General features: G+C 42.4%; 1 protein-coding gene across 1 annotated transcript in view; it reads left to right on the forward strand.

The window, feature by feature from the left end:
* Positions 1-24,908, forward strand: part of LOC112259617 (obscurin-like) — a 98,825-nt gene that overhangs the window by 33,327 nt on the left and 40,590 nt on the right. The window contains exons 25-42 of the mRNA XM_042328845.1: positions 492-596; positions 6,732-7,001; positions 7,203-7,469; positions 10,802-11,068; positions 11,237-11,503; positions 12,579-12,845; positions 13,779-14,045; positions 14,499-14,765; positions 15,427-15,501; positions 16,198-16,299; positions 16,521-16,613; positions 17,822-17,908; positions 18,609-18,686; positions 20,110-20,376; positions 20,596-20,862; positions 21,042-21,308; positions 21,845-22,114; positions 22,786-23,049. Of these exons, the coding sequence (XP_042184779.1) occupies positions 492-596; positions 6,732-7,001; positions 7,203-7,469; positions 10,802-11,068; positions 11,237-11,503; positions 12,579-12,845; positions 13,779-14,045; positions 14,499-14,765; positions 15,427-15,501; positions 16,198-16,299; positions 16,521-16,613; positions 17,822-17,908; positions 18,609-18,686; positions 20,110-20,376; positions 20,596-20,862; positions 21,042-21,308; positions 21,845-22,114; positions 22,786-23,049 (3,747 nt within the window). The remainder of the gene's footprint in view (positions 1-491; positions 597-6,731; positions 7,002-7,202; positions 7,470-10,801; positions 11,069-11,236; positions 11,504-12,578; positions 12,846-13,778; positions 14,046-14,498; positions 14,766-15,426; positions 15,502-16,197; positions 16,300-16,520; positions 16,614-17,821; positions 17,909-18,608; positions 18,687-20,109; positions 20,377-20,595; positions 20,863-21,041; positions 21,309-21,844; positions 22,115-22,785; positions 23,050-24,908) is intronic.

Here is a 24,908-nt window from a genome sequence, read left to right on the forward strand (position 1 = left end):
TAATAGACACTCATACATTTTATTAATAGACACTCATACATTTTATTAATAGGAACCTATTCATTTTAGTAATAGACACTCATATATTTTAGTAATAGACACTCATACATTTTATTAATAGACACTCATATATTTTAGTAATAGACACTCATATATTTTAGTAATAGACACTCATATATTTTAGTAATAGACACTCATACATTTTATTAATAGACACTCATACATTTTATTAATAGACACTCATATATTTTAGAAATAGACACTCATACATTTTAGTGATAGACACTCATACATTTTAGTAAAAGACACTCATACATTTTAGTAATAGACACTCATACATTTTAGTAAAAGACACTCATACATTTTAGTAGTAGACACTCATGCATCAGCTTTTGAATTATTAGCCATCATTGATTAATTAGGTCTAATGTACTATTTCTGTGTTTTACCATTCTGTACTGTTCTTATAAGTTGCCCTCTTTCAATTAAAGGTAAAATCTATGTGCTGCTGATTAAATCGGTGACACCAGAAGACGTGGCGGAGATTAAATTCACAGCTGAAAAGGCCTCTTCAACGGCCAAACTGACAGTGAAAGGTAAAGAAACAAAGTCCATTTCCAGCATGCATTCCTCATAGAATGCTATATACGGCACAATATGCCATATGATAGAATACCTTTGTTAAATTAATGATGTTCAGGTCATCACAATATACACAACAAATCCACAGAATTCACTAACACTTATTAAACATACCAATGGTGAATTCAGTGCTCTAACCATAACTAAAATCTAGTTGGTCTGTCCTCTGTGTCCTCAGAGTTATTGTCCTGGGGTTTATTTTGGTTCAGCAGCCAGATGTCTGTGGGGATTGCATCTTTTATTCTGAAATGTTGGTGTTTTGTATCCCTGGCCAGAGGGCAAGATGACCCCTAAGAATATGTAGAGGTTGTGAGTTGTTTCCCTGGAAATCCATGGTGCAGTCTTTTCTTGATATACCGTTGTTTTACATCCTCTGGAAACCTGAACCACGGGACCCAGATCCTAGGGTGACCTGACCACCCTCGGGAGCTTGCTCTCATGTTGCTTATGGAGATCCCTCTGTACCAGGCCAGGAGTGAAAAGGTCATGCAGTGACTATCCGAGCCCCTCAAGACGTTGGAGTAGATGGAGGACAGCACAGGAGAAATCCCTGTTCCTTGGGATAGCCCGTGGAAATGAATTGCACAGGGAGATGTTTTCTTTGGCTTACTGACCCCTATTGAGGAGAAAGTCAATGACCCACTTAATTAGACTTAAGTCCACTTTGAGATCCTGTAGATTGGGACAAAGTTGGTACAAAAAATATATTTGAAGAAAATTTTATTTGAGGGAAAATGTATTTACGATGACTGTGATATTTGGTTGTCTCATCTAGCTATCTAAAGATAGCTGTAAGTAAACTGTAAGTAAATCTGGATAAGAGCGTGTGCTAAATGACTCAAATGTCAAATGTAAAAATATAAGTCTGTCCAAATGTGTGTAGGCTGCTGATGCATCAGGGCGATTATTATAACGTTTTACTCCAATGAAGGATTGGACATATTTCAGAGCTCCTTGAAGTTATTTCAAGATTTTTCCTATGATGAGATTCAGGGGACATGGCTCTTTTAGTGTTTCCATCTCAATTTAGGGAGTTTGCTGTTCTGTAAAAAAGGCAGTAAAAAAAGCCAGTGCTGTAAAGTACAGTTGCGGCCAAAGGTTTTGAGAATGACACAAATATTAATTTTCACAAAGTCTGCTGACTCAGTTTGTATGATGGCAATTTGCATGTACTCCAGAATGTTATGAAGAGTGATCAGATGAATTGCAATTAATTGCAAAGTCCCTCTTTGCCATGCAAATGAACTGAATCCCCAAAAAACATTTCCACTGCATTTCAGCCCTGCCACAAAAGGACCAGCTGACATCATGTCAGTGATTCTCTCGTTAACACAGGTGTGAGTGTTGATGAGGACAAGGCTGGAGATCACTCTGTCATGCTGATTAAGTTCGAATAACAGACTGGAAGCTTCAAAAAGAGGGTGGTGCTTGGAATCATTGTTCTTCCTCTGTCAACCATGGTTACCTGCAAGGAAACATGTGCCGTCATCATTGCCTTGCACAAAAAGGGCTTCACAGGCAAGGATATTGCTGCCAGTAAGATTGCACCTAAATCAACCATTTATTGGATCATCAAGAACTTCAAAGAGAGCGGTTCAATTGTTGTGAAGAAGGCTTCAGGGCACCTAAGAAAGTCCAGCAAGCGCCAGGACTGTCTCCTAAAGTTGATTCAGCTGCGGGATCGGGCCACCACCAGTACAGAGCTTGCTCAGGAATGGCAGCAGGCAGGTGTGAGTACATCTGCACGCACAGTGAGGCGAAGACTTTTGGAGGATGGCCTAGTGTCAAGAAGGGCAGCAAAGAAGCCACTTCTCTCCAGGAAAAACATCAGGGACAAACTGATATTCTGCAAAAGGTACAGGGATTGGACTGCTGAGGACTGGGGTAAAGTCATTTTCTCTGATAAATACTCTTTCCGATTGTTTGAGGCATCCGGAAAAAAGCTTATCCGGTGAAGACAAGGTGAGCGCTACCATCAGTCCTGTGTCATGCCAACAGTAAAGCATCCTGAGACCATTCATGTGTGGGGTTGCTTCTCAGCCAAGGGAGTGGGCTCACTAACAATTTTGCCTTAGAACACAGCCATGAATAAAGAATGGTACCAACACATCCTCCCAACCATCCAGGAACAGTTTGTTGACGAACAATGCCTTTTCCAGCATGATGGAACACCTTGCCATAAGGCAAAAGTGATAACTAAGTGGCTCGGGGAACAAAACATCGATATTTTGGGTCCATGGCCAGGAAAATCCACAGACCTTAATCCCATTGAGAACTTGTGGTCAATCCTCAAGAGGCGGGTGGACAAACAAAAACCCACAAATTCTGCCAAACTCCAAGCATTGATTATGCAAGAATGGGCAGCCATCAGTTAAGATGTGGCCCAGAAGTTAATTGACAGCATGCCAGGGTGGATTGCAGAGGTCTTGAAAAAGAAGGGTTAACACTGCAAAAATTGACTCTTTGCATCAACTTCATGTTATTGTCAATAAAAGCCTTTGATACTTATGAAATGCTTGTAATTATACTTCAGTATTCCATAGTAACATCTGACAAATTTTTCTAAAGACACTGAGGCAGCAGACTTTGTGAAAATTAATGTTTGTGTCATTCTCAAAACTTTTGCCCATGACTGTACTTACGTAAAACTACTTTAGTTTTTTGGGGTACCGGTACTTTACTTTTTAATTTATATTTTTGACTACTTTTACTTCACTACATTCTTAAATAATAATGAATAATGGTCTGGGGCTGTTTTTCATGGTTCGGGCTAGGCCCCTTAGTTCCATTGAAGGGCCATTTTACAATGACATTCTAGACAATTCTGTGCTTCCAACTTTGTGGCAACAGTTTGGGGAAGGCCCTTTCCTGATTCAGCATGAAAATGCCCCCGTGCACAAAGCGAGGTCCACACAGAAATGGTTTGTTGAGATTGGCGTGGAAGAACTTGACTGGCCTGCACAGAGCCCTGACCTTAACCCCATCGAAGACCTTTGGGATGAATTGGAATTGGTATGCAGACTGCGAGCCAGGCCTAATCACCCAACATCAGTGCCCGACCTCACTAATGCTCTTGTGGCTGAAAGGAAGTCCCCTCAGCAATGTTCCAACATCTAGTGGAAAGCCTTCCCAGAAGAGTGAAGGCTGATATAGCAGTAAAGGAGGGACCATCTCCATATTAATGCCCATGATTTTGGAATGAGATGTTTGGTTAGCAGGTGTCCACAAACGTTTTGTCTTGTAGTGTATGCTGGAAGCAACTGTACAGTAAATAGATCAGATATGCTTACGAAGGGTTTCTGCATAGGCTTATAGGCTTCTTTGGTATTGCCATGGCCCATCAAGTACTTTCTTTTCTTTGTAGACTGTATTATTTTAGTGCTGCTTACAGCTTTGATGTATGATAGAGTTCTTATATGCTACTGTGGAACTGCTTAGTATGGCTTCCTTGTATTGATACGGTTGTTATTGTTACTGTAGAGCTCCCTGTCCAGTTTGTGAAGAAGCTCAGGGATAAGTTAGCCATGCATACACACCATGGGTTCCTGGAATGTCAAATGTCTCGGGCAAGCGCCAAGGTCAAGTGGTACAAGAACAAGAAGGAGACCAAGCCCAGCAAGAAGCACGAGATTAGCAGCAAGAGTATATACCGCAAACTCACTATCAATGACGTGGGCTCGGATGACGAGGATAATTACACCTGCAACGCCATCGTCGACAAGACATCCTGTAAACTTGTTGTGGAAGGTAACGGGATGAAAATCAGGACATTGTCTATTGTAAACTTCTAGGAATTTTCTTTAAAGTGTATTTTTATAAAGGTTGATGTGACTTTAAAAAAATACACTTTCAATCTCTTTTAGCACGTATGATTACTTCAGGACACAGGATTACCCGTCAGTGAGTGAATTAATGGAAATAGCACTCTTATAATATCCCTGAAGAGTGTAATTAAGAGTGCTTCTGTCTCAAGTTAGACCTATACTCTCGGTATCTATGGTCCCTCTAGAGCAGGCCATCAGCATCGTACGGGAGCTAAGTGCAGTGGATGTGACCGAGCCCTTTGCTGCCTTCTTTGAGGTGGAGATAAACATCAACTCAGTCAAGCACCCCAAGTGGATCCTGAATGGTGTGGCCATGCAGGACATTGCTGACTTGGAGAAGGAGGGCTCCATGCACCGTCTCACCTTCAAGAAGACCAAGGCCTCCATGACAGGACCTGTCCAGTTCAGTGCTGGCAAGAGCAAGAGCAAGTCTGTGGCCCAGGTCACTGTCAAAGGTCAGAGGCTTCTCCTCACACAGAGCACCATATTCCCAGTGGGTATAACTGGCTGAAATGACGTTGTTACAACTAGATTACAATCAAAACTGGGTTAGGACCATGTTACATGACTTGCCTATGATCAGAGCTGTTTGCACGTCTTATTGTCTCGACTACAGAGCGCCCTCTTGAGGTTGTAGAGCCCATTAAGGATGTGACAACCAAAGAGAAGGGCTCAGCCACGCTGAGCTCCAAGTTCTCCACCGCACCCAAAGAGGTGAGCTGTTCCAAAGGCCAAACCCTCCTGGCGACATCAGACAAGTACAGCCTGAAACAGGACGCTGTGCGGGCTAAGCGGACCATACAGAAGCTGACTGAGGAAGACACTGGGGAGTACCGCTGTCAGTCGACTGCTGCCGAGACCAAAGCCACTCTCACTGTAGAGTGTATGTTTTGTATTGGTTTTTGGTGTTGATTTGACTTCAATGCTATTTGCTTTGCTGATGATTCCATCCTCTTAATTTAAACCAAATCCATGGTACAATGATGATGTGTGCTGTGGTTTATCGCAGTTCGGAAAGTGATCACCAAGCACCTGGCGGACACTGAGGTAGATGAGGACAGTGATGCAGTGTTCACCTGTGAGATCAACTACGCTGATGAGGAGGTGCATTGGCTGCTCAATGACAAAGTACCCTTCTCAAACGAAGTCAACACCATCACTCAGGTGGTCAAAATGCACACGCTCACACTCAAGAACCTTGCACCTGAGGAAAGGGGCACCATCACCTTCAAGGTCAGGGAGGTCAAGGAGGCTGTGACCCTAAAGGTCAAAGGTAAGGACTCGTGACCTAGTCTGATTCCAAGTCAAAATATTGTAGTGTAGAAGTGGGACTAAAGAATATGTTAAACGTCTTTGACTGGTGGATGTGGGGATGCTCTCCATTTGGATTCCTCCAGAAAAGCGTGCAGTGTTCCTCAAGTCTCTGGATGACGTGGTAGGAGAAGTGAAAGGTATGATCACCCTGATGTGTGAGGCATCCAAGCCCAGGGCCCCCCCCCCTCCTGGAGGAAAGATGGTACGGTCCTGACCGCTGGGCCTAAGTACGTCAAAGCCGGGGTCTGATCATCAAAGCCGTTACCAAGGAAGACGCATGTGATTACAGATGTGACCTGGGAACTGAGCTTTCCATGTCAAAGGTCACTGTGAGAGGTGTGTTTGACGAAGCAGCATAACTTGCAAACAAATGAGTATAGTGCGCTGAAGCCTCTACAGCAATTTTGTCATCAGGTCCTTGAAACAAAGATCCTCCCCCCACCCTTTACGTAGACCTGAGCACAGGTATCACCAAGCAGTTGAAGTCTGTGGAGGCGATGGAGGGAGAGACATGTAGCTTTCAGTGTATTCTATCATGGGAGAGCACTGACGAGTGTGCCTGGACCTTGAATGGCCAGACTGTGGCAAATGGAGGACGCTTCCAGGTCTCCAGTACAAGTTGCAAACACATGCTGGTTATCAAGGATGTGACACCAGCCGATACTGGTGAGTTGGTTTTCAACATCAAGAACCTGAAATCCAAGACTACCCTAGCTGTTGAAGGTCAGACATCTGTACCAGTTGAGGCTCTAACATCAATCTGCAGGGCTTTTAGCATTCATTGTTTTGAAACGTCGATCAACTGATCCCTGAGGTTATCATTTTAAATTGGATATGTAGACCATTGGGAGAAATTAATAAAATTAACCAATTTCTGAGCTTGTTTCTGGAAAGGGAATTGAGCCATCCTCAGAATTAAAACAAAGGTAATATAAATGTCCTTTATTTCAGGCAAAGCCCAATCTGTGTCACGGGAGCTGCAGAGCGTCAGCGTTGTCTCGGGAGAGGATGCTGTGTTTACCTGTGAGGTCACACAGACCAGCACCACCGTCCAGTGGGCCAAGGATGGGAAGGACATCAGGAAGAGTGAGAAGTATAACATCAGCAAAGAGGAGAGGGTCATGAAGTTGACTGTCCGCAGCGTCACTGTCCAGGACTCTGGAGAATATAGTTGTGAGGTCATCGGAGGAGCCACTACCAAGGCCAAGCTGGTGATCAAAGGTAAGTCTGACAAGTTCCTTTCACAGACACCTTCAGTTGTTTAACGGTTCTTGTTTACTGGATATTCAGGTATCATTGACCGTGAACTACCACTTTTCAACTATGACTCCTTTTTAATGCTAAATAACACTAAATAATAGCGCTGCCTCTCCTACCTCAATGCCTTCTGCTGTGCTCCTACCGGAATGTCCCTTTCCTCAGAGCCAGTCCACAAGTTCACCAAGGAGCTGAAGGACAGTGAGGCAGAAGAAAAGGGTTCAGTGACCCTACAGTGTGAGACGGCCCAGCCTGCCTCCAAGGCCACCTGGTCCAAGAGAGGCATAGAGCTGAAGGCCGGGGGACGCTGCGAGATGACCCAAAAGGAGACCGTTCTCACACTTACCATTAAACAGCTGGAGGAGAAAGACAGCGGAACTTACACCTGTGACGTGGGCACCGCCAAGATGACGGCTAAGGTGACAGTCAAAGGTAAGACCTTGGCCTATATATGTGTCTTTGTCTGAAATTATGGTGTTGCACATTAATATGTTCATAACTTTTTTATTTAGTAATTACACCAGCTGTAAATGAAATAGCTTTGCTGACGTGCTGACTGCTGTGCATTGCAGGGCACAGAGCTTTGAATTCATGTTGAGAATTTGGATTCTTTCCTGAAAATGTTTTGTGAGTGATGTGATTGACCTCTGCCAACGTTTAAAGGTCAGAACTTGAATATTACTTGAGGTCATATGAGTCATAGTTTGGTTGGGGTGTGTCAGAGCTGACATTGTGACATCTAGTAAGATTGACTCCCCTGCTTGTCTTCTTGAGCAGACATGCCGATTATTACAACATTCATACGATGCAACAGTATTGACTGAGCGTAATTCATGTCCCTTTGCTTTGCTTCATTTTTAAACATTTGGGAGATCATTCCTTCTTACTGTCTATTCCCATGCTGGTTGGTGGACAAGAAATACATTATGCTCAGAGCAGCATTTGACCTGGATGTGTTCCATCCAGGTCAGACAGTGCTCATAGTAGAGTCACCCCAGGACGTTGAGTGTTTTGAGGGGGACTCTGCCATGTTTAGGTGCCTTGTAAGCCCGCCTGACCTGACCCATCAGGTGCGGTGGTGTCTAGACCAAACCCCTGCAGCCCATCCCCCTCAAAGAGATCCAGGTACCTCAGGGGGTTTCCACTCCCTCACCATGAGGGAGCTGACCCCTATGGATTCAGGCGCAATCTCTGTGGTGGTTGGGGATAAGAGAGTGTACGCTTCGCTAATGATCAAAGGTAACTCCCATGGCCGGGTCCATGGTTCAAATTATATGTGAGCTAGAGGGGGCTGGGAACCCTCATAACAATCCACCTCTCCCCCATAATACTGTATCTATATCTATTATAGGTCTACAGCTCCAGTAGATAACAGAGATGGAAGTGCATCACTGCATTTGCCCTCTTTTTCAGTTTCTCTGAAAAGGAAATGATACTTGCTTGACTTTTAACGTTCATCTAGACTCGTCGTTGCAGTGTGCATTGTGAAATTCACAATTTATCAAATTTCATAAGTGACCACCGCTGGTGTCTTCGATCTCAGTCAACCATTCTGTATCGGCCTGCGTTGGTCTTGTTAAAACTTCTTTGGGATAGGGGGCAGTATTTTCACATCCAGGTGAAAAGCATGTCCAAAGTAAACTGTCTGCTACTCAGGCCCAGAAGCTAAGATATGCATATTATTAGTAGATCTGGATGGGAAACACTCTGAAGTTTCTAAAACTGTTTGAATCATGTCTGTGAGTATAACAGAACTTATTTGGTGGGTGAAACCCCGAGGACAAACCATTCAGATTTTTTTTTTTGAGGTCAGTCTCTTTTCAATGAGTTTTCATTGGGAATCCAGATTTCTAAGGGAGTTTCTTGCAGTTCCTATTGCTTCCACTGGATGTCAACAGTCTTTGGGAATTGGTTGAGGTTTTTCCTTTGAGAAATGAAGAAGTAGCACTGTTCAGAACGAGGGTAGAGAGAAGTGTACTCTTTGATACAGGCGCCTGACCTGAAAAGCACGCTCCACTTTTTTTTCCTCCGGTATTGAACACAGTTAATTCCGTCTTAAATTTGATCGATTATTTACGTTAAAAAATACCTAAAGTTGTATTAGGAAAGTCGTTTGAAATGTTTGGACAAAGCTTACAGGTAACTTATGAGACATTTTGTAGCCAATTTGTGCGAGTTAGAACCTGTGTTTTTCTGGATCAAACGCTCCAAATAAATTGACATTTTGGATATATATCGACTGAATTAATCGAACAAAAGGACCCTTTGTGATGTTTATGGGACATATTGGAGTGCCAACAGAAGAAGCTCGTCAAAGGTAAGGCATGAATTATATCTTTATTTCTGCATTTTGTGTCGCGCCTGGAGGGTTGAAATATGATTGTCTGTGTTTGTTTGCTGGGGTGCTGTCCTCAGATAATAGCATCATTTGCTTTTGCCATAAAGCCTTTTTGAAATCTGACACGTTGGCTGGATTTACAACAAGTGTAGCTTTAATTTGGTGTATTGCATGTGTGATTTCATGAAAGTTAAATTTTTATAGTATTTTATTTGAATTTGGCGCTCTGCACTAGCGTCCCACATATCCCAGAGAGGTTTTAATCATACTCTCGTCTTTGGGTCTCCAATCCTCATGGGAAGTGCATGATGTATTTGAATCCATGATGCAGGTAAAAGAATAAAGACCGAAAGATTTGATTCTTAAAGGATGCATACTTGATGAATAGAGGCATCCCTGATCCGTAGATTCTTAGTTGTCCAGTTTATTTGCTCACTCTACCTAGACAGTTAACAAATGTCTATGTAAAAAAAATATATACAGTACAATACCAGTCAAAAGTTTCGACACACCTACTCATTTAAAGTTTTTCTTTATTTGTACTATTTTCTATATTGTATAATAATAGTGAAGACATCAAAACTATAATATAACACATATGGAATCATGATGTAACCAAAAAAAAGTGTTGAACAAATCAAAATATATTTTATATTTGATATTCTTCAAAGTAGCTACCCTTTGCCTTGATGACAGATTTACAAACTCTTGGCATTATCTCAACCAGCTTCATGAGGTAGTCACCTGGAATGCATTTCAATTAACAGGTGTGCCTTGTTCATTTGTGGAATTTCTTTACTTCTTAATGCAATTGAGCCAGTCAGTTGTGATATGACAAGGAAGGGGTAGTATACAGAAGATAGACCTATTTGGTAAAAGACCAAGTCCATATTATGGCAAGAACAGCTTATTTTTTTACCATGTAGGCTCAGTTTTACTTCAAAGGTTTGGACAATGTTTCTATTGTGTCTTGGAAAATACTGCAGGGTCATGAACTAAGACATTATTCCTATCTTGAAACTATTCTGAATATTGTTCATGTACAGATGTGTGCCTCAATGCAAAGTTATGCTGCATAAGTGATACAAAAGCTCCACAAATGTATTTCTCTGTATGCTGCTGATCCTTTGTGCACTTTGGAAGGATTTCATTTTGTGGTGGTGACCAGTTGTGAACACCATGTTCATTCCATGTACTGGTTTGATAACTATCTTCAGTTAACAAGTCATCTGTTTCATTGAACAACCCAATCATTGGAATCATATTTAGGTTCCAAAGGACAGCAATAAAAGCATCGGAATCATTGTCCACTACCCATTCTTCTCCACAATATTGATTCTTATGCCCTTCAATTACAACTGAAGATTGCAAAGAAAATGATTTAGCCTACTTTTTAATGAAGTTGGGCATGTTCGTCTTTTTCCAGCCTTGCCTGCCAACTTTAAACAGAAGCTGAAGAACCAGCAGGCCACGGAAGGAGAGAATGCTACTCTCTGCTGTGTGTTAGCCAAACCTGGAGCCAAGGTTCAGTGGAAGAAAGGCACTGAGAATCTCAAAGCTGGAAACAAATATGAGATTAAGCAAAAAGATGCCTGCTGTGAGCTTCAGATAAAACATCTGAAGGTTGAAGACAGTGGAGAGTACTCCTGTGAGTGTGGAGATCAGAGGACCACAGCGACTATAAATGTCAATGGTATGGGTACATGTTCTTGGTCAATGGGAATGTTGGGGAGATCTTGTTTACAAGGAGTCAGTCAGTCTTAATTGATATGTGTAAGTTCATGTGTTGGAAGCAAAAATGTGTGTAGTTAGTGGACTGTATATACAGAATAATTTCATATTTAAATCAATTGTTTGTCAGCGTTACCTGTGACCTTCAAACACAAACTGGCGAGCCAGGAGGCTGAGGAAGGGGGCAGTGTTACCCTGCACTGTGAGCTCTCTAAACCTGGAGTCCATGTAGAATGGAGAAAGGGAACACAGGTGCTGAAGTCTGGAGAAAAGTACCAGATGAAGCAGAAAGAATCTGTGAGTGAACTCCTGATCAGCAAAGTAGTACCCGAGGACAGTGGAGACTACAGCTGTGTGTGTGGAGAACAGAAGACTACAGCCAGTCTCAAGATTAAGGGTAGGGGGCAGATTGGTGTCATTAAATAGCTACTTTATGTTCCGCTGAAGATGTTCTGTAATGTCTTTGTCACTGTCGTTATCAAAGTTTCAAGTGTGATTCAGCAGAATATTTTAAAGAAGTTGGTTTGGTATAACGGCTATGATTTGTGTTGAGTTGGCGTAGTTGTCAACTTGGCTTTGATGAATTTTGTACATTTAATGATTCATTGTCAGCAGGAAGTTCTGAATTGTCTGAAAATCTAGTGCTTAAGCTGAGAAATGTTCCCATTTTAGTATTACTCTCTCAATGTCTCATCTGTCTCTGTGTCTCATCTGTCTCTGTGTCTCATCTGTCTGTGTCTCATCTGTCTCTGTGTCTCATCTGTCTGTGTCTCATCTGTCTCTGTGTCTCATCTGTCTCTGTGTCTCATCTTTCTCTGTCTTATTTGTCTCTGTGTCTTAACTGTCTCTGTGTCTCATCTGTCTCTGTGTCTTATTTGTCTCTGTGTCTTAACTGTCTCTGTGTCTCATCTGTCTCTCTGTCTTATTTGTCTCTGTGTCTTAACTGTCTCTGTGTCTTATTTGTCTCTGTGTCTTAACTGTCTCTGTGTCTCATCTGTCTCTGTGTCTTATTTGTCTCTGTGTCTTAACTGTCTCTGTGTCTCATCTGTCTCTCTGTCTTATTTGTCTCTGTGTCTTAACTGTCTCTGTGTCTCATCTGTCTCTGTGTCTTATCTGTCTCTGTGTCTTAACTGTCTCTGTGTCTCATCTTTCTCTGTCTTATTTGTCTCTGCCTCACCTGTCTCTGTGTCTTGTCTGTCTATGTGTCTTATCTGTCTCTGTGTCTTAACTGTCACTGTCCAGCTTGATCTTTGTAGTCTGTCTGTCTTCATTGTGTTGATTATCATGTTGTTAGTCTTTGTGTGCTGGTGATCATTCTGTCTCTGTTTCTGTGTTTGGTTTCATTATTCAAGTATCTGCTTTCTGAACTGTGCCATTCTCATGATTTTAGAGGATGAACTCATGTCTGATTGCCTCATATCAGTGGTTATTGTGTTTCAGTGTATTTTATATGGTTTAATTTGAATCCACAGCCCAACCTGTTACATTCAAACACAAACTGGCGAGCCAGAAGGCTGAGGAAGGGGGCAGTGTTACCCTGCATTGTGAGCTCTCTAAACCTGGAGTCCATGTAGAATGGAGAAAGGGAACACAGGTGCTGAAGTCTGGAGAAAAGTACCAGATGAAGCAGAAAGAATCTGTGAGTGAGCTCCTGATCAGCAAAGTAGTACCTGAGGACAGTGGAGACTACAGCTGTGTGTGTGGAGAACAGAAGACTACAGCCAGTCTCAAGATTAAGGGTAGGGGGCAGATTGGTGTCATTAAATAGCTACTTTATGTTCCGCTGAAGATGTTCTGTAATGTCTTTGTCACTGTCGTTATCAAAGTTTCAAGTGTGATTCAGCAGAATATTTTAAAGAAGTTGGTTTGGTATAACGGCTCTGATTTGTATTGAGTTGGCGTAGTTGTCAACTTGGCTTTGATGAATTTTGTACATTTAATGATTCATTGTCAGCAGGAAGTTCTGAATTGTCTGAAAATCTAGTGCTTAAGCTGAGAAATGTTCCCATTTTAGTATTACTCTCTCAATGTCTCATCTGTCTCTGTGTCTCATCTGTCTCTGTGCCTCATCTGTCTGTGTCTTATCTGTCTCTGTGTCTCATTTGACTGTGTCTTATCTGTATCTGTCTTAACTGTCTCTGTGTCTCATCTTTCTCTGTCTTATTTGTTTCTGTGTCTCATCTGTCTCTGTCTTATCTTTCTCTGTCTTATTTGTCTCTGTGTCTTATTTGTCTCTGTGTCTCATCTGTCTCTGTGTCTCATCTTTCTCTGTCTTATTTGTCTCTGTGTCTCATCTGTCTGTGTCTTATCTGTCTCTGTGTCTTATCTGTCTCTGTGTCTAATCTGTCTCTGTGTCTCATCTGTCTCTGTGTCTTTATTGACTCTGTGTCTCATCTGTCTCTGTGTCTTATCTGTCTCTGTGTCTTAACTGTCTCTGTCCAGCTTGATCTTTGTAGTCTGTCTGTCTTCATTGTGTTGATTATCATGTTGTTAGTCTTTGTGTGCTGGTGATCATTCTGTCTCTGTTTCTGTGTTTGGTTTCATTATTCAAGTATCTGCTTTCTGAACTGTGCCATTCTCATGATTTTAGAGGATGAACTCATGTCTGATTGCCTCATATCAGTGGTTATTGTTTTTCAGTATATTTTATATGGTTTCATCTGAATCCCCAGCCCAACCTGTGACCTTCAAACACAAGCTGGAGAGCCAGAAGGCTGAGGAAGGGGGCAGTGTTACCCTGCACTGTGAGCTCTCTAAATCTGGAGTCCATGTAGAATGGAGGAAGGGAACACAAGTGCTGAAGTCTGGAGAAAAGTACCAGATGAAGCAGAAAGAATCTGTGAGTGAACTCCTGATCAGCAAAGTAGTACCCGAGGACAGTGGAGACTACAGCTGTGTGTGTGGAGAACAGAAGACTACAGCCAGTCTCAAGATTAAGGGTAGGGGGACGATCTATGTTATAACTATTTACAGTACTGTATAGTTGTTGTGTTCTTCCGACGTTCTGATCAATTGTAGGTAATATTTCAAATGGAATTTCAGTGCATTGTCAAGCAGATTACTTTTGGTTTTAAATATATCTGTATTCTGTAATTGTCAATTATGACGTCCATTTGTTGGTTAACTTCATCATGTTTTGTGAAATGCCATGTTATGTCTGTCTCTCTGTGTTTTGTCTTTGTGTCTAAGGATACTTTGCTTCAGTGTTACGTCAGTGTATCGTTGTTTATATCGCTTTGATTCAAGGAGTTATATTGTTGTTTATGTAAATGTTTTAGTACTGTTTAGTTCCATTTATTGCTTTGAGTGTGTTCCATTGACTATGTGAGGATGACTTTAGTTTTTGGTTGTTAACTGTCGTCATTCGTAACTAAACCATGAATGACTTTCAGCCCAACCTGTGACCTTCAAATATAAACTGCAGAGGCAGGAGGCTGAGGAAGGGGGCAGTGTTACCCTGCACTGTGAGCTCTCTAAACCTGGAGTCCATGTAGAATGGAGAAAGGGAACACAGGTGCTGAAGTCTGGAGAAAAGTACCAGATGAAGCAGAAAGAATCTGTGAGTGAGCTCCTGATCAGCAAAGTAGTACCCGAGGACAGTGGAGACTACAGCTGTGTGTGTGGAGAACAGAAGACTACAGCCAGTCTCAAGATTAAGGGTAGGAGAGAGATAATACATTTAGATGTGCCTTTGTCACTAAATATGTTTGGTAAAACTATATTTGGATGGTCCGGATTTTCTATCTGTAGATGTGCTACAGATGGTCATTCTATCAACAAACTATATGTTGATAAGAAACTGCTTTCCAAGGTTACAGTTAGGGTTAGGGTTATCAAAAGCCTCTGACGCAGGAGACCAAACTGGGTCACGGTAGGAAGGGGAGCGTATATGGAGAACAGTTTTTCTGTCTGCTTTAACTTGTCATCTGCGCAGTTTGTCCTGCTTCTTGGTCCTGTTGATGATGTCGGTGATGATGCTGATAGTATTCGTTGTCCTTTTACAGTCAGTGCATATGTCGCTGTACTTGAAGTTTCTTGTGGTTTGCTTGTGCCACTGTTTGTTGTGCTTAGAAAGGAAATTGAGCTGGCATCTTTGTCTCTGTATTCTGTTTGCAGTCAGTCCACATGTTCGGAAGGCTTTGTCTCATTGCTTCTGGTGTTCACAGTTATCATGTATTTATTTGAGACTTGTGTGGTATATCCTTTGTTGGCAGTTTGTATGATACGTCCCTCTGTTGGCTGTTTTTCTGTTATGGTCAGTCTTGTCATAAAAGGTTTGGTTATGAGGTTTTCTATTCTAAGTTGCATGTTTTACGGCAGCTCTGAAGTATTCAGCTCCTCCAGTAACTCCCAAACAGGAGGAGCCCCAGAAGGAGAAGGCCAAAAAGGAAGAAGGTAGGGAAGGACAAGGAGAGTAACAGTTTGGTTTACTGCTTGATTCTCTGTCTTTATGGTATGTCTATAGTGTCTATGTCTTGGCTGAATGTGGTGTGCAACATCCTAAATTGTCGGAAAATCAGAAAATGTTGGTGTAAATTTGTGGTTAAATTAGGACAGTACAAATATACAAAGGGTGGCTCACCATTAAAGCTTGTTAAGGAGGAAAAGTATGCCTTTGCAGCCTGAATGGGGGATGCTTTATGTATGAGCCGGTCCACGGGGAACACAAGTGTATTACCTAGGTCAGTGCTCTCCGGGATCCTTGGAACATCCCTACACCATTGAAGATGAAATTGAAAATGGTTAAGGTAAGGTTTAAGGTTAGGGTTAGGTAAGGGTTATGGTTATGGTTAAGGCTAGGGGTTAGGGTTTAGGGTTTAGGTTTAGGATAGGGATGTCCCGAGGATTCTGGTTAGCACTGACCATTCTCATTAGCCAGATGTAGTTTGTTGTTAATCTGTCAAGAAGTAACCCTTAACCAGGTTGCAACTATGTTTTGTATGTGTATGTAAACCTTGTCTGTGCACAATTGTCACCTTAGCTTTGAGCAGCCTGACGTTGTTTTGGATTCTCTGCTTCCCTTTGAGGGCATGCTTTTGTGAGCATACTCAGCTCAGAGTTGGATCTAAAGTGAAATGTTTAAACCCCCAGCTCCTCCAGTCACTCACAAACAACAGGAGACCCAGAAGCAGCAGGAGACCAAAGAGGCCCAGAAAGAGACAGTAGAAAGGAAGACAGTAGTCGAAGCCCATGGTAGGAAAAGAGAAGATATGTTCTCTGTTAAGCTCATTCTGGAAGTTGTAGAATATTGAGGTATTCTGATTTCTGCTATATCTGTGAAGCCTGCTGTTCCTGCCGGCCCTAAACCAGAGCCCCAGAAGGAGACCGTAGAAAAGAATACAGTAGATAACATTTCTGGTTACTTGTTGAAGTAAAGTTAAAGAATGTTTAGTTATTATGGTGTTTTGTCATAGTCTCGGAGCCAGCGACCCCTATTGCTCCTGCCACCCCCAAAACGGATCCCCAGAAGGAGACATTAGAGAAGAAGACCGTAGTAGAAGCCTCTGGTAGGAAAGATGAACTATCTGTTGTCTGTCACAGCAATTTAAAAAATCAATTGTATTCTGGTGTTGCTGTATGTAATTATGTTGTTTTATCTGGTCAATAGTTTCAGTCAGATAGGCCAACAAGCAGTAGTTCATCTGTTCCTTTGTGGCTTTAGCACTGTGTGACTCATTTTTGGGGTCTGTGTTTCAACTTGTGATCCTCTCAGTATTATCTTACTTGACACAAATATGTAATAATGTAGTAATGTAATACTATTATGTTTTTGCTTGGTTTTCCCTCAGTTTTAATGGCAGTGTGTGTCTGTTATAAAGATGTTTAGTTATATGACGTAATATGAATTCATGTTCATGCTGTCACGCGTGTTATTGAGTTTTCTGCTTTCTTGACAACTGATGAAGTTCAGTTATACACTGATTGTCCAAAACATTAAGGACACCTGCTCTTTCCATGACATAGACTGACCAGGTGAATCGAGGTGAAAGCTATGATCCCTTATTGATGTCACCTGTTAAATCCACTTCAATCAGTGTAGATGAAGGGAAGGAGACAGGTTGAAGAGATTTTTAAGCCTTGCGACAACTGAGCATGTTTTGTGTCTGTGTGCCATTCAGAGGGTGAATGGGCAAGACAACATATGGAAATGACTTAGAACGGGTTGTGGTAGTAGGTACCAGGAGCACCGGTTTGAGTGTTTCAACAACTACAACGCTGCCTGTTTTTTTAACTCTCAACAGTTTCTCTTGTGTATCAAGAATGGTCCACCACCTAAAAGACATCCAGTCAACTTGACACAACTGTGGGAAGCATTGGAGTCAACATGGGCCAGTATCCCTGTGGGACGCTTTCGATACCTTGTAGAGTCCACGCCTCGACGAATTGAGGTTGTTCTGAGGGCAAAAGGGGTCCAACTCAATATTAGGAAGGTGTTCCTAATGTTTTTTCTACTCAGTGTTTTCTGGTAGTCATCTTGATGTTTTGTCATAGTCTCTAAGCCTGTTGTAGAAAAGAAGATCGTAGAAGCCCCTGGTAGGAAAGATGAGCTATCTGTTGTCTTTTCAACTCATACCTGTGGGTAGTCGGTCACATCAATTCAAATACGGCTGCTCTTTGGCCTATCTGTTCAACTTCAAGCAAACATCATTCGTGGCTTTAGTATTTTGTGGCAAATTTTGGGGGTGATTATAGTCATTTTGGTGTTTTGTTATAGCCTTTAAGCCTGCTGCTCCTGCCACCCCCAAACCGGAGCTCCAGAAGGAGGAGACCGTAGAAAATAAGACTGTTGCAGACACTCAGGGTGGGTACTTTTTGTTTTGGGACTGCTGCTCTTTGGTCAGTTTGTTCAAGCGAACGTCATTTATGGCTTTAGCATTGTATGGCTAATTTTGGGGTTTCTGCTTCACCTTGTGATCCTGTTAGTGTGTCCTGTAAGCTTCTTCTGTTTAGTCTTAGCCTACATTGCAAGTGAAGGACAATGTATTGGCAGTCTGTGTCACTGTCTGTTTCTCTCTTTGAAGACTGTTGCATGACGTTGGGAATTCATGTTCATGCTTTTGGTTGAGCTTTCTGCTTACTAGACAGACAATGAAGTTAAATTATATACGGGTAGTTATTTCGGTGTTTTGCTACAGCCAAGAAGCCTGCTGCTCCTGCCGCCCTCAAACTGGAGCCACAGGAGGAGACAGTAGAAAATAAGTCAGTAGTAGAGAAGATCAACTATCTTTTGCCTGTTAAGCTCATACCTTTGGCAAGTCTGTCATATCAATTTAAATACTACTGCTCTTTATCCGTTCAATTGGACATAATTTGTGGCTTTCACATTGTGTGGCACATTTTTGGGTCTCTGCTTTATCTTGTGTGGTCCTTATTAGTCTGTGTCATGTATGATGGTTGCCCTTCACTCAAAGGGATGTAATGGCAGTTTGTCTGTTTAAATACTTTTTGTTGTATGACATTGGGAAGTTAAATCATATACCGGCTTTGATGTTTTGTCATAGCCGTGAAGCCTCCTGCCGCCCCCAAACTGGAACCCGGGAAGGAGACAGTAGAGATGAAGACAGTAGTAGGAGCCTCTGGTAGGAAAATATGAGCTGGCTGTTGTCTGTTGAGCTCCTACCTGTGCATTGTCTGTCACATCATACTGTGTTTCTCAATGTAGACTCAGAAAGCTTGGATCTTTGCTCTTGATTCAAGTTGTACTGTATGTGGTGAACAGTGTAGATATATTCTTTCTGAAGGCAAGTTGTGTCACATAGTCTTTCTGTAGCCCTTCAGCTAGCTTCCCTTATCTTGTGGCTTCGGCTGGTTTGTCAGGCTGTTCTCTTAAGAGGTGTTGAGGATCTTATCAAGTGTATTACTGTACCACAGTAGAGAAACCTCCAGTTCCTGCAGTCACCCTTAAACTAGAGCCTCAGAAGCAAGAGACCAAAGAGAGAGGAGATTCGTTTGTCATTCTTAAGTTCAGTACATTGGTCATTGTTTGTATGAAGGGATTAAAAAGAATTGACTTTGGACATGGTTTGCTTCCATCAGGTTTGCATGTGCATTTTTTGAAATGCAAAAGTTATTCATCTTGTACTTTAGGCTATCTGATATAGTTCCTGTCCTTTTCATCCTTTCCTCGACGAAGTACATTCTTTAATGACAATATATTCAGTAGATTTTGCTACAAGTATTGTTTTGTCTGCATACTTTGCCATGCTTCTAAATGGTAGTGGAAAGGAAGTAGGCTACAATGATGGTTGCCATTTGAATGGGTAAGATTTGAAGCTCCGTGGACATTGGGCTTTGTTTGCTTCCGTCTGGTTCGCTTAGGTGCACAATTTTAAAGTTGATGTTATAATGAAGATATATTCAACAGATTGTTCATGTTTGTACTGTAGTTGTGGAGACACCAGTTTCTCCAGTCCAGCCAAAACCAGAGACTGAAAAGGAGGAGAAGACAGTGGTAGAAGCCCATGGTGGGAAAAGAGGAGCTTTCTTTTGAAGTCTATTCTTGTATAATGCTGCCATGGAGCTTGCAGTTGTAATGTATTACAAGTCTCCTTGCCCTTAAATGGGGATCTACTATAGGTCTTAACTTGGTTGTCTTTTGTTGACCTTGCTGGAGTCTCCTTGATGTAGATTCCTTGTTGTAGTTGGATCATAATATTCCAGGTGTATTCTGCGTACAAAATATTGAATTTAGGCAGAGACCAGGATTGTTCATGCAGTCCTGTACATAACCTTGGTTATGTGTAAACCCAGAGTAGTTCAAATCTCACTTTCAATGTGGTGGTGGGTCACACACTCAAATATTTGTTTAAACTGCTGGCCTGGACGGATGGACACCAACCAGAGAAGAGTGCCTACATTAATGGTCATTGAAAGTGTTTACCACACGTAGAGACACCATCTCAGTGGGATCGTTTTCTAGATGCTAACACCATATGGATTTGCAATCTCTTTTTGAGGCATTGTGACAGTGGATGAAGATATTTTTAACCCTTTATTTCTTAGCTCTTCCAGCCACATTCAAACACGATCTTGAGAGCCAGGAGGTTGAGGAGGGGGGCAGTGTTACCCTGCACTGTGAGCTCTCTAAACCTGGGCTCCCTGTAGAATGGAAGAAGGGAACACAGGTTATAAAGTCTGGAGAAAAGTACCAGATGAAGCAGGAAGATTGCAGTGTGAAACTGCAAATCTGTGATTTGAAACCTGAAGACACAGGAAACTACCACTGCAGCACTGGAGACCTAGAGAGCTCAGCATACCTGAAAGTCAATGGTAGGATGATGACCTTTTCACTGCAGCCCAATTCTTCACTAGCACAGAAAATATCACCTTGATTTATGATAAATTGATCTGAAGCACCACATGTATTAACTGAAATGCAATAAATAGTTAGTAAAAATAGGTGATCCAACAAAACAGTTGGAATAATGCCTACCATTTATTATGTAAGTGTAGGCTTATAATTAATATTTTGCGATTTTGATTTGTCAGCTCTCCCAGTCATATTCACCAAAGATCTGCAGAGCCAGGAGGCTGAGGAAGGGGGCAGTGTTACCCTGCATTGTGAGCTCTCTAAACCTGGAGTCCCTGTAGAATGGACGAAGGGGGAGGTGGGTCTCTGCCCCTGTGCCAAGTATGAAATCGTCCAGGAAGGACACAGCGCCAGACTAGTCATCCACAGCTTAGACCCTGAAGACTCAGGCAGCTATACTTGTGACAGTGGCGACCGGAAAACCACAGCAAACCTTTCTGTGAAGGGTAGGCTGAAAGAAAACTCTTATGGTTTTAGCTGTGTATGCTGTCGGGAAAGAAAATCAAACTTTCCCACGTTTTATACATATTTTGTGGTTTGGAGACACAATTCTGCCCTCTAAAAGTTTCTCTATCTCACCTCTCCCAACCTACATCGTTCCTACCCCCCCTCTTGCTTTCCACAGCCCTGCCTGTTTACTTCAAAACCCGACTACAGAATCTAGAGTGGGACGCAGGTGAGATCGCCATCCTCCGCTGTGAGATCACAAATCCTGGGGCCAGCGTTGTTTGGAGCCGGGGCGACAGGGTCTTGGAGTCTAACAACAAGTATCAGCTGAAACAGGAAGGTGCCATAGTGAAGCTTATCATCTATAACCTACAAGGGGCTGACTCTGGGGAGTATATCTGTGACACGGGTTACCAGAAGACCTCATCCATGCTCACTGTACAGGGTAGGGGACAAGATGAACGTCTGCTACTGTCTTCTGACATTCTTTTCAACCACTCTCTCTCTCTGCACACCTCTTGAATCATGGCACCTCTCTTTTAATTCACTCTATCCCTACCACCGCTTTCCACCCTGAGTCTCACAAGACTAATATCACGCAAGGCTTTAGAGGACCAAAGGCCTAAAGAGCACAGAAGTAAAGCTTGTTGGGATCTTCATCCATTTCCTGATTCACCTACTGCTTCCTATGTCTTTCATATCCTTCACACACCTTCCTCTGCACTTCTACCTTCATAACCATTCCACCCGAGTGCTCTGCTGTTAAGGACAATGATCTGTCTCACACTTCCACTTCTTCTGTCTTGACAGGAGCAACCTTATGTCTTGACAGTTGTCTCTGTATTGTAATTGTATTGAGTGTGTATGGTTAGGTGCCTTTTTCTGTTGTAATCTAACCATGTACACCCATATAGACACTAGTGCTCCCTTAGAGTGAGATTCGCATCTAAGCAGTAACACATAACTGGCTTTTTAAAACAGAGCTGGAGGTGACCATAGTGAAGGTCTTGAACAGCTGCTCGGTGCGCGAGGGGGAGGACGTTCACTTTGAGTGCCATCTGTCCCACGAGGATGCCAAGGAGGTCCAGTGGAAGCTTGCGGATGTCCCTCTGCAGAACAATGAAATGAATCTGATCCGCAGCCAAGGCAAGGTGCACAGCCTCACCCTCAGGGGGGTCACCCAGGCCGACTCGGCCACAGTCGCTTTCACCGTGGGCCACCATACCTCCACCGCCAGCCTGACCGTCAGAGGTAAGGGGTGCATATGCATAGTCCAAGGTTAGGAGTATACAGTATATAGTCATATACTGTACATAGTCTGAGGTAAGAGATACATCTGCTGGTAATCAGCCCCAACCTTCTCCCATTGTACCCCTATACCAGGATTCATTCTGTCCATTCCAAATCCGTTTTATACCCCGAACGTCCAAGGTAAAGGGTACATATACTGTATAGTCTGAGGTAAGGGGTTATATAATATATGTATGATGCTAATCACTGACTTTTACTAGACCTAACCCTTTTCCATTGTACCGCAATACTTGGAGCCATTCTGTCCATTCTTTCATAGATTCTTCATGTCTTTTATCTTCTCTTATCAATAATAGATCTCTCAATTCATGTTCATCTTGTTGTGGAGATCGATTATTATAGCAGTGCATGCCATTGGTAGGCCACTTGTTAATTTCTCTCACATTACAACATAGCAAGAAACAAGAAATCCCCCCATTTTTGTCATTTGCTATTTGAAACCTGCAGTGGTTAATGTCTGTTCAGCAAATGCTTTTAAATGTTGTTGTTAAATGTTGAATGTTTCCTTTCAAGATATTGGATGTCCGTCCCGTCCGTGTCCACTCCCTAAACCAGGTAATGTCTCCATTAATTTTAACCTGGTCTGTATCTATCTTGCTGTGTCCCCCCAGGGGCCCCTGTGGTGTTCAAGAAGGAGCTGGAGAGCCAGGAAGCAGTTGAGGGGGGCAGTGTCTCCCTGACCTGTGAGATCAGTGTTGAGGGCAAGGTGACATGGAGAAGGGGCTCCGTGCTCCTCACCCAGGGGGAGAAGTATTCCATGGAGCACACAGGTTCTACCTATATCCTGATGGTTCACAAGCTGAAGGTCGAGGATGCTGGAGAGTACACCTGTGATACTGGGGATAAGCAGAGCACGGCCACCCTGAAAGTCAAAGGTAATGGAGCGTCTGTATTCACATCGGTCTCTCGTTTGCTGTGACTCTACATTATCGTCTGCTTTCATTCAGTGTGCCAACGGACTAAGAACTTCCATCTTAATGCCAAGGCAGCAGCAACTCTTCCTGGGGTCCAACAGAATTAAGGCAGTTATACAATTCTAAAAACATAACAATACATCCACAAAAGATTTCACAACACATTAAGTGTGTACCCTCAGGCCACTACTCTACTACCACATATCTACAACACAAAATCCATGTGTATGTACAGTGCATTCGGGAAAGTATTCAGACCCTTTGCCTTTTCCACATTTTGCTATGTTACAGCCTTATTCTAAAAACTATTACATTACATTTTTCCTCATCAATCTACACACAATAACACAGAATGACAAATCAAAACAGATTTTTAGAAAATGTTCAAATTTATAACAATAAATATCAGATTTACATACTAGTACTTTGTTGAAGCACCTTTGGCAACGATTACAGCCTTGAGTCTTCTTGGGTGTGACGCTACAAGCTTTGCACACCTATATTTGGGGAGTTTCTTCCATTCTTCTCTGCATATCCTCTCAAGCTCTGCGTCACTGCACAGGTATTTTCAGGTCTTTCCAGAGTTGCCCGGGTTCTGAATGGGCCACTCAAGGACATTCAGAGACTTGTTCCCGAAGCCACTCCTGTGTTGTCTTGGTTGTGTGCTTAGGTTCGTTGTCTTGTTAGAAGGTGAACCTTCACCCCAGTCTGAGGTCCTGAGTGCTCTGGAGCAGGTTTTCATCAAGGATCTCTGTGTACTTTGCTAAATTCATCTTTCCCTCGATCCTGACTAGTCTTCCAGTCCCTACTGCTGAAAAACATCTCCACAGCATGATGCTGCCACCACCATGCTTGACCGTGGGGATGGTGCCAGGTTTCCTCCAGACGTGATGCTTGGCATTCAGGCCAAAGAGTTCAATCTTGGTTTCATCAGACAAGAGAATCTTATTTCTCATGGTCAGAGTCGTTTAGGTGCCTTTTGGCAAACTCTGAGTGTGCTGTCATGTGCCTTTTACTGAGGAGTGGCTTCCGTCTGGGCACACTACCATAAAGGGCTGATAGGTGTAGTGCTGCAGAGATGGTTGTCCTTCTGGAAGGTTCTCCCATCTCCACGGAAGAATTCTGGAGCTCTGTCAGAGTGACCATCAGGGTCTTGGTCACCTCCCTGACCAAGGCCCTTGGGTTTTGCTCTGACATACACTGTAAACTGTGGGACCTTATATAGACAGGTGTGTGCCTTTCCAAATCATGTCCAATCAATTGAATTTATCACAGGTGTACAATCAAGTTGCAGAAACATCTCAAGGATGATCAATGTAAACAGGATGCACCTGAGCTCAATTTCTAGTCTCATAGCAAAGGGTCTGAATACTTATGTAAATATGGTATTTATGTTTTTATTTTTAATACATTTGCAAAAATGTATGAAAACCTGTTTTCACTTTGTCATTATGGGGTATTGTGTGCAGATTTATATAAAACAAATATAATAATTATCCAATTTAGAACAAGGCTGGAACATAACAAAATGTGGAAAAAGTCAAGGGGTCTGAATACTTTCCGACTGCACTGTCTAGTGCGTATGTTATCATGTGTGTGTATGCATGTGTCTGTGCCTGTGTGTGTCTCTTCACAGTCCCCGCTGTTCCATAAGGTGTATTTTGATCATTTAAAAAAAATCTAATTCTACTGCTTGCATCAGTTACTTGATGTGGTATAGAGTTCCATGTAGTCATAGCTCTATGTAGTCGTGGCTCTACAGCAACCAGTTTTAGAGGTATAATCTGTGAGTAAAGCATAGTTGTCGAGTTAACAATAAA

The sequence above is a fragment of the Oncorhynchus tshawytscha genome, linkage group LG10 (genome assembly GCF_018296145.1).
Source record: "Oncorhynchus tshawytscha isolate Ot180627B linkage group LG10, Otsh_v2.0, whole genome shotgun sequence".
In the NCBI taxonomy this organism is placed as follows: Eukaryota; Metazoa; Chordata; class Actinopteri; order Salmoniformes; family Salmonidae; genus Oncorhynchus; species Oncorhynchus tshawytscha.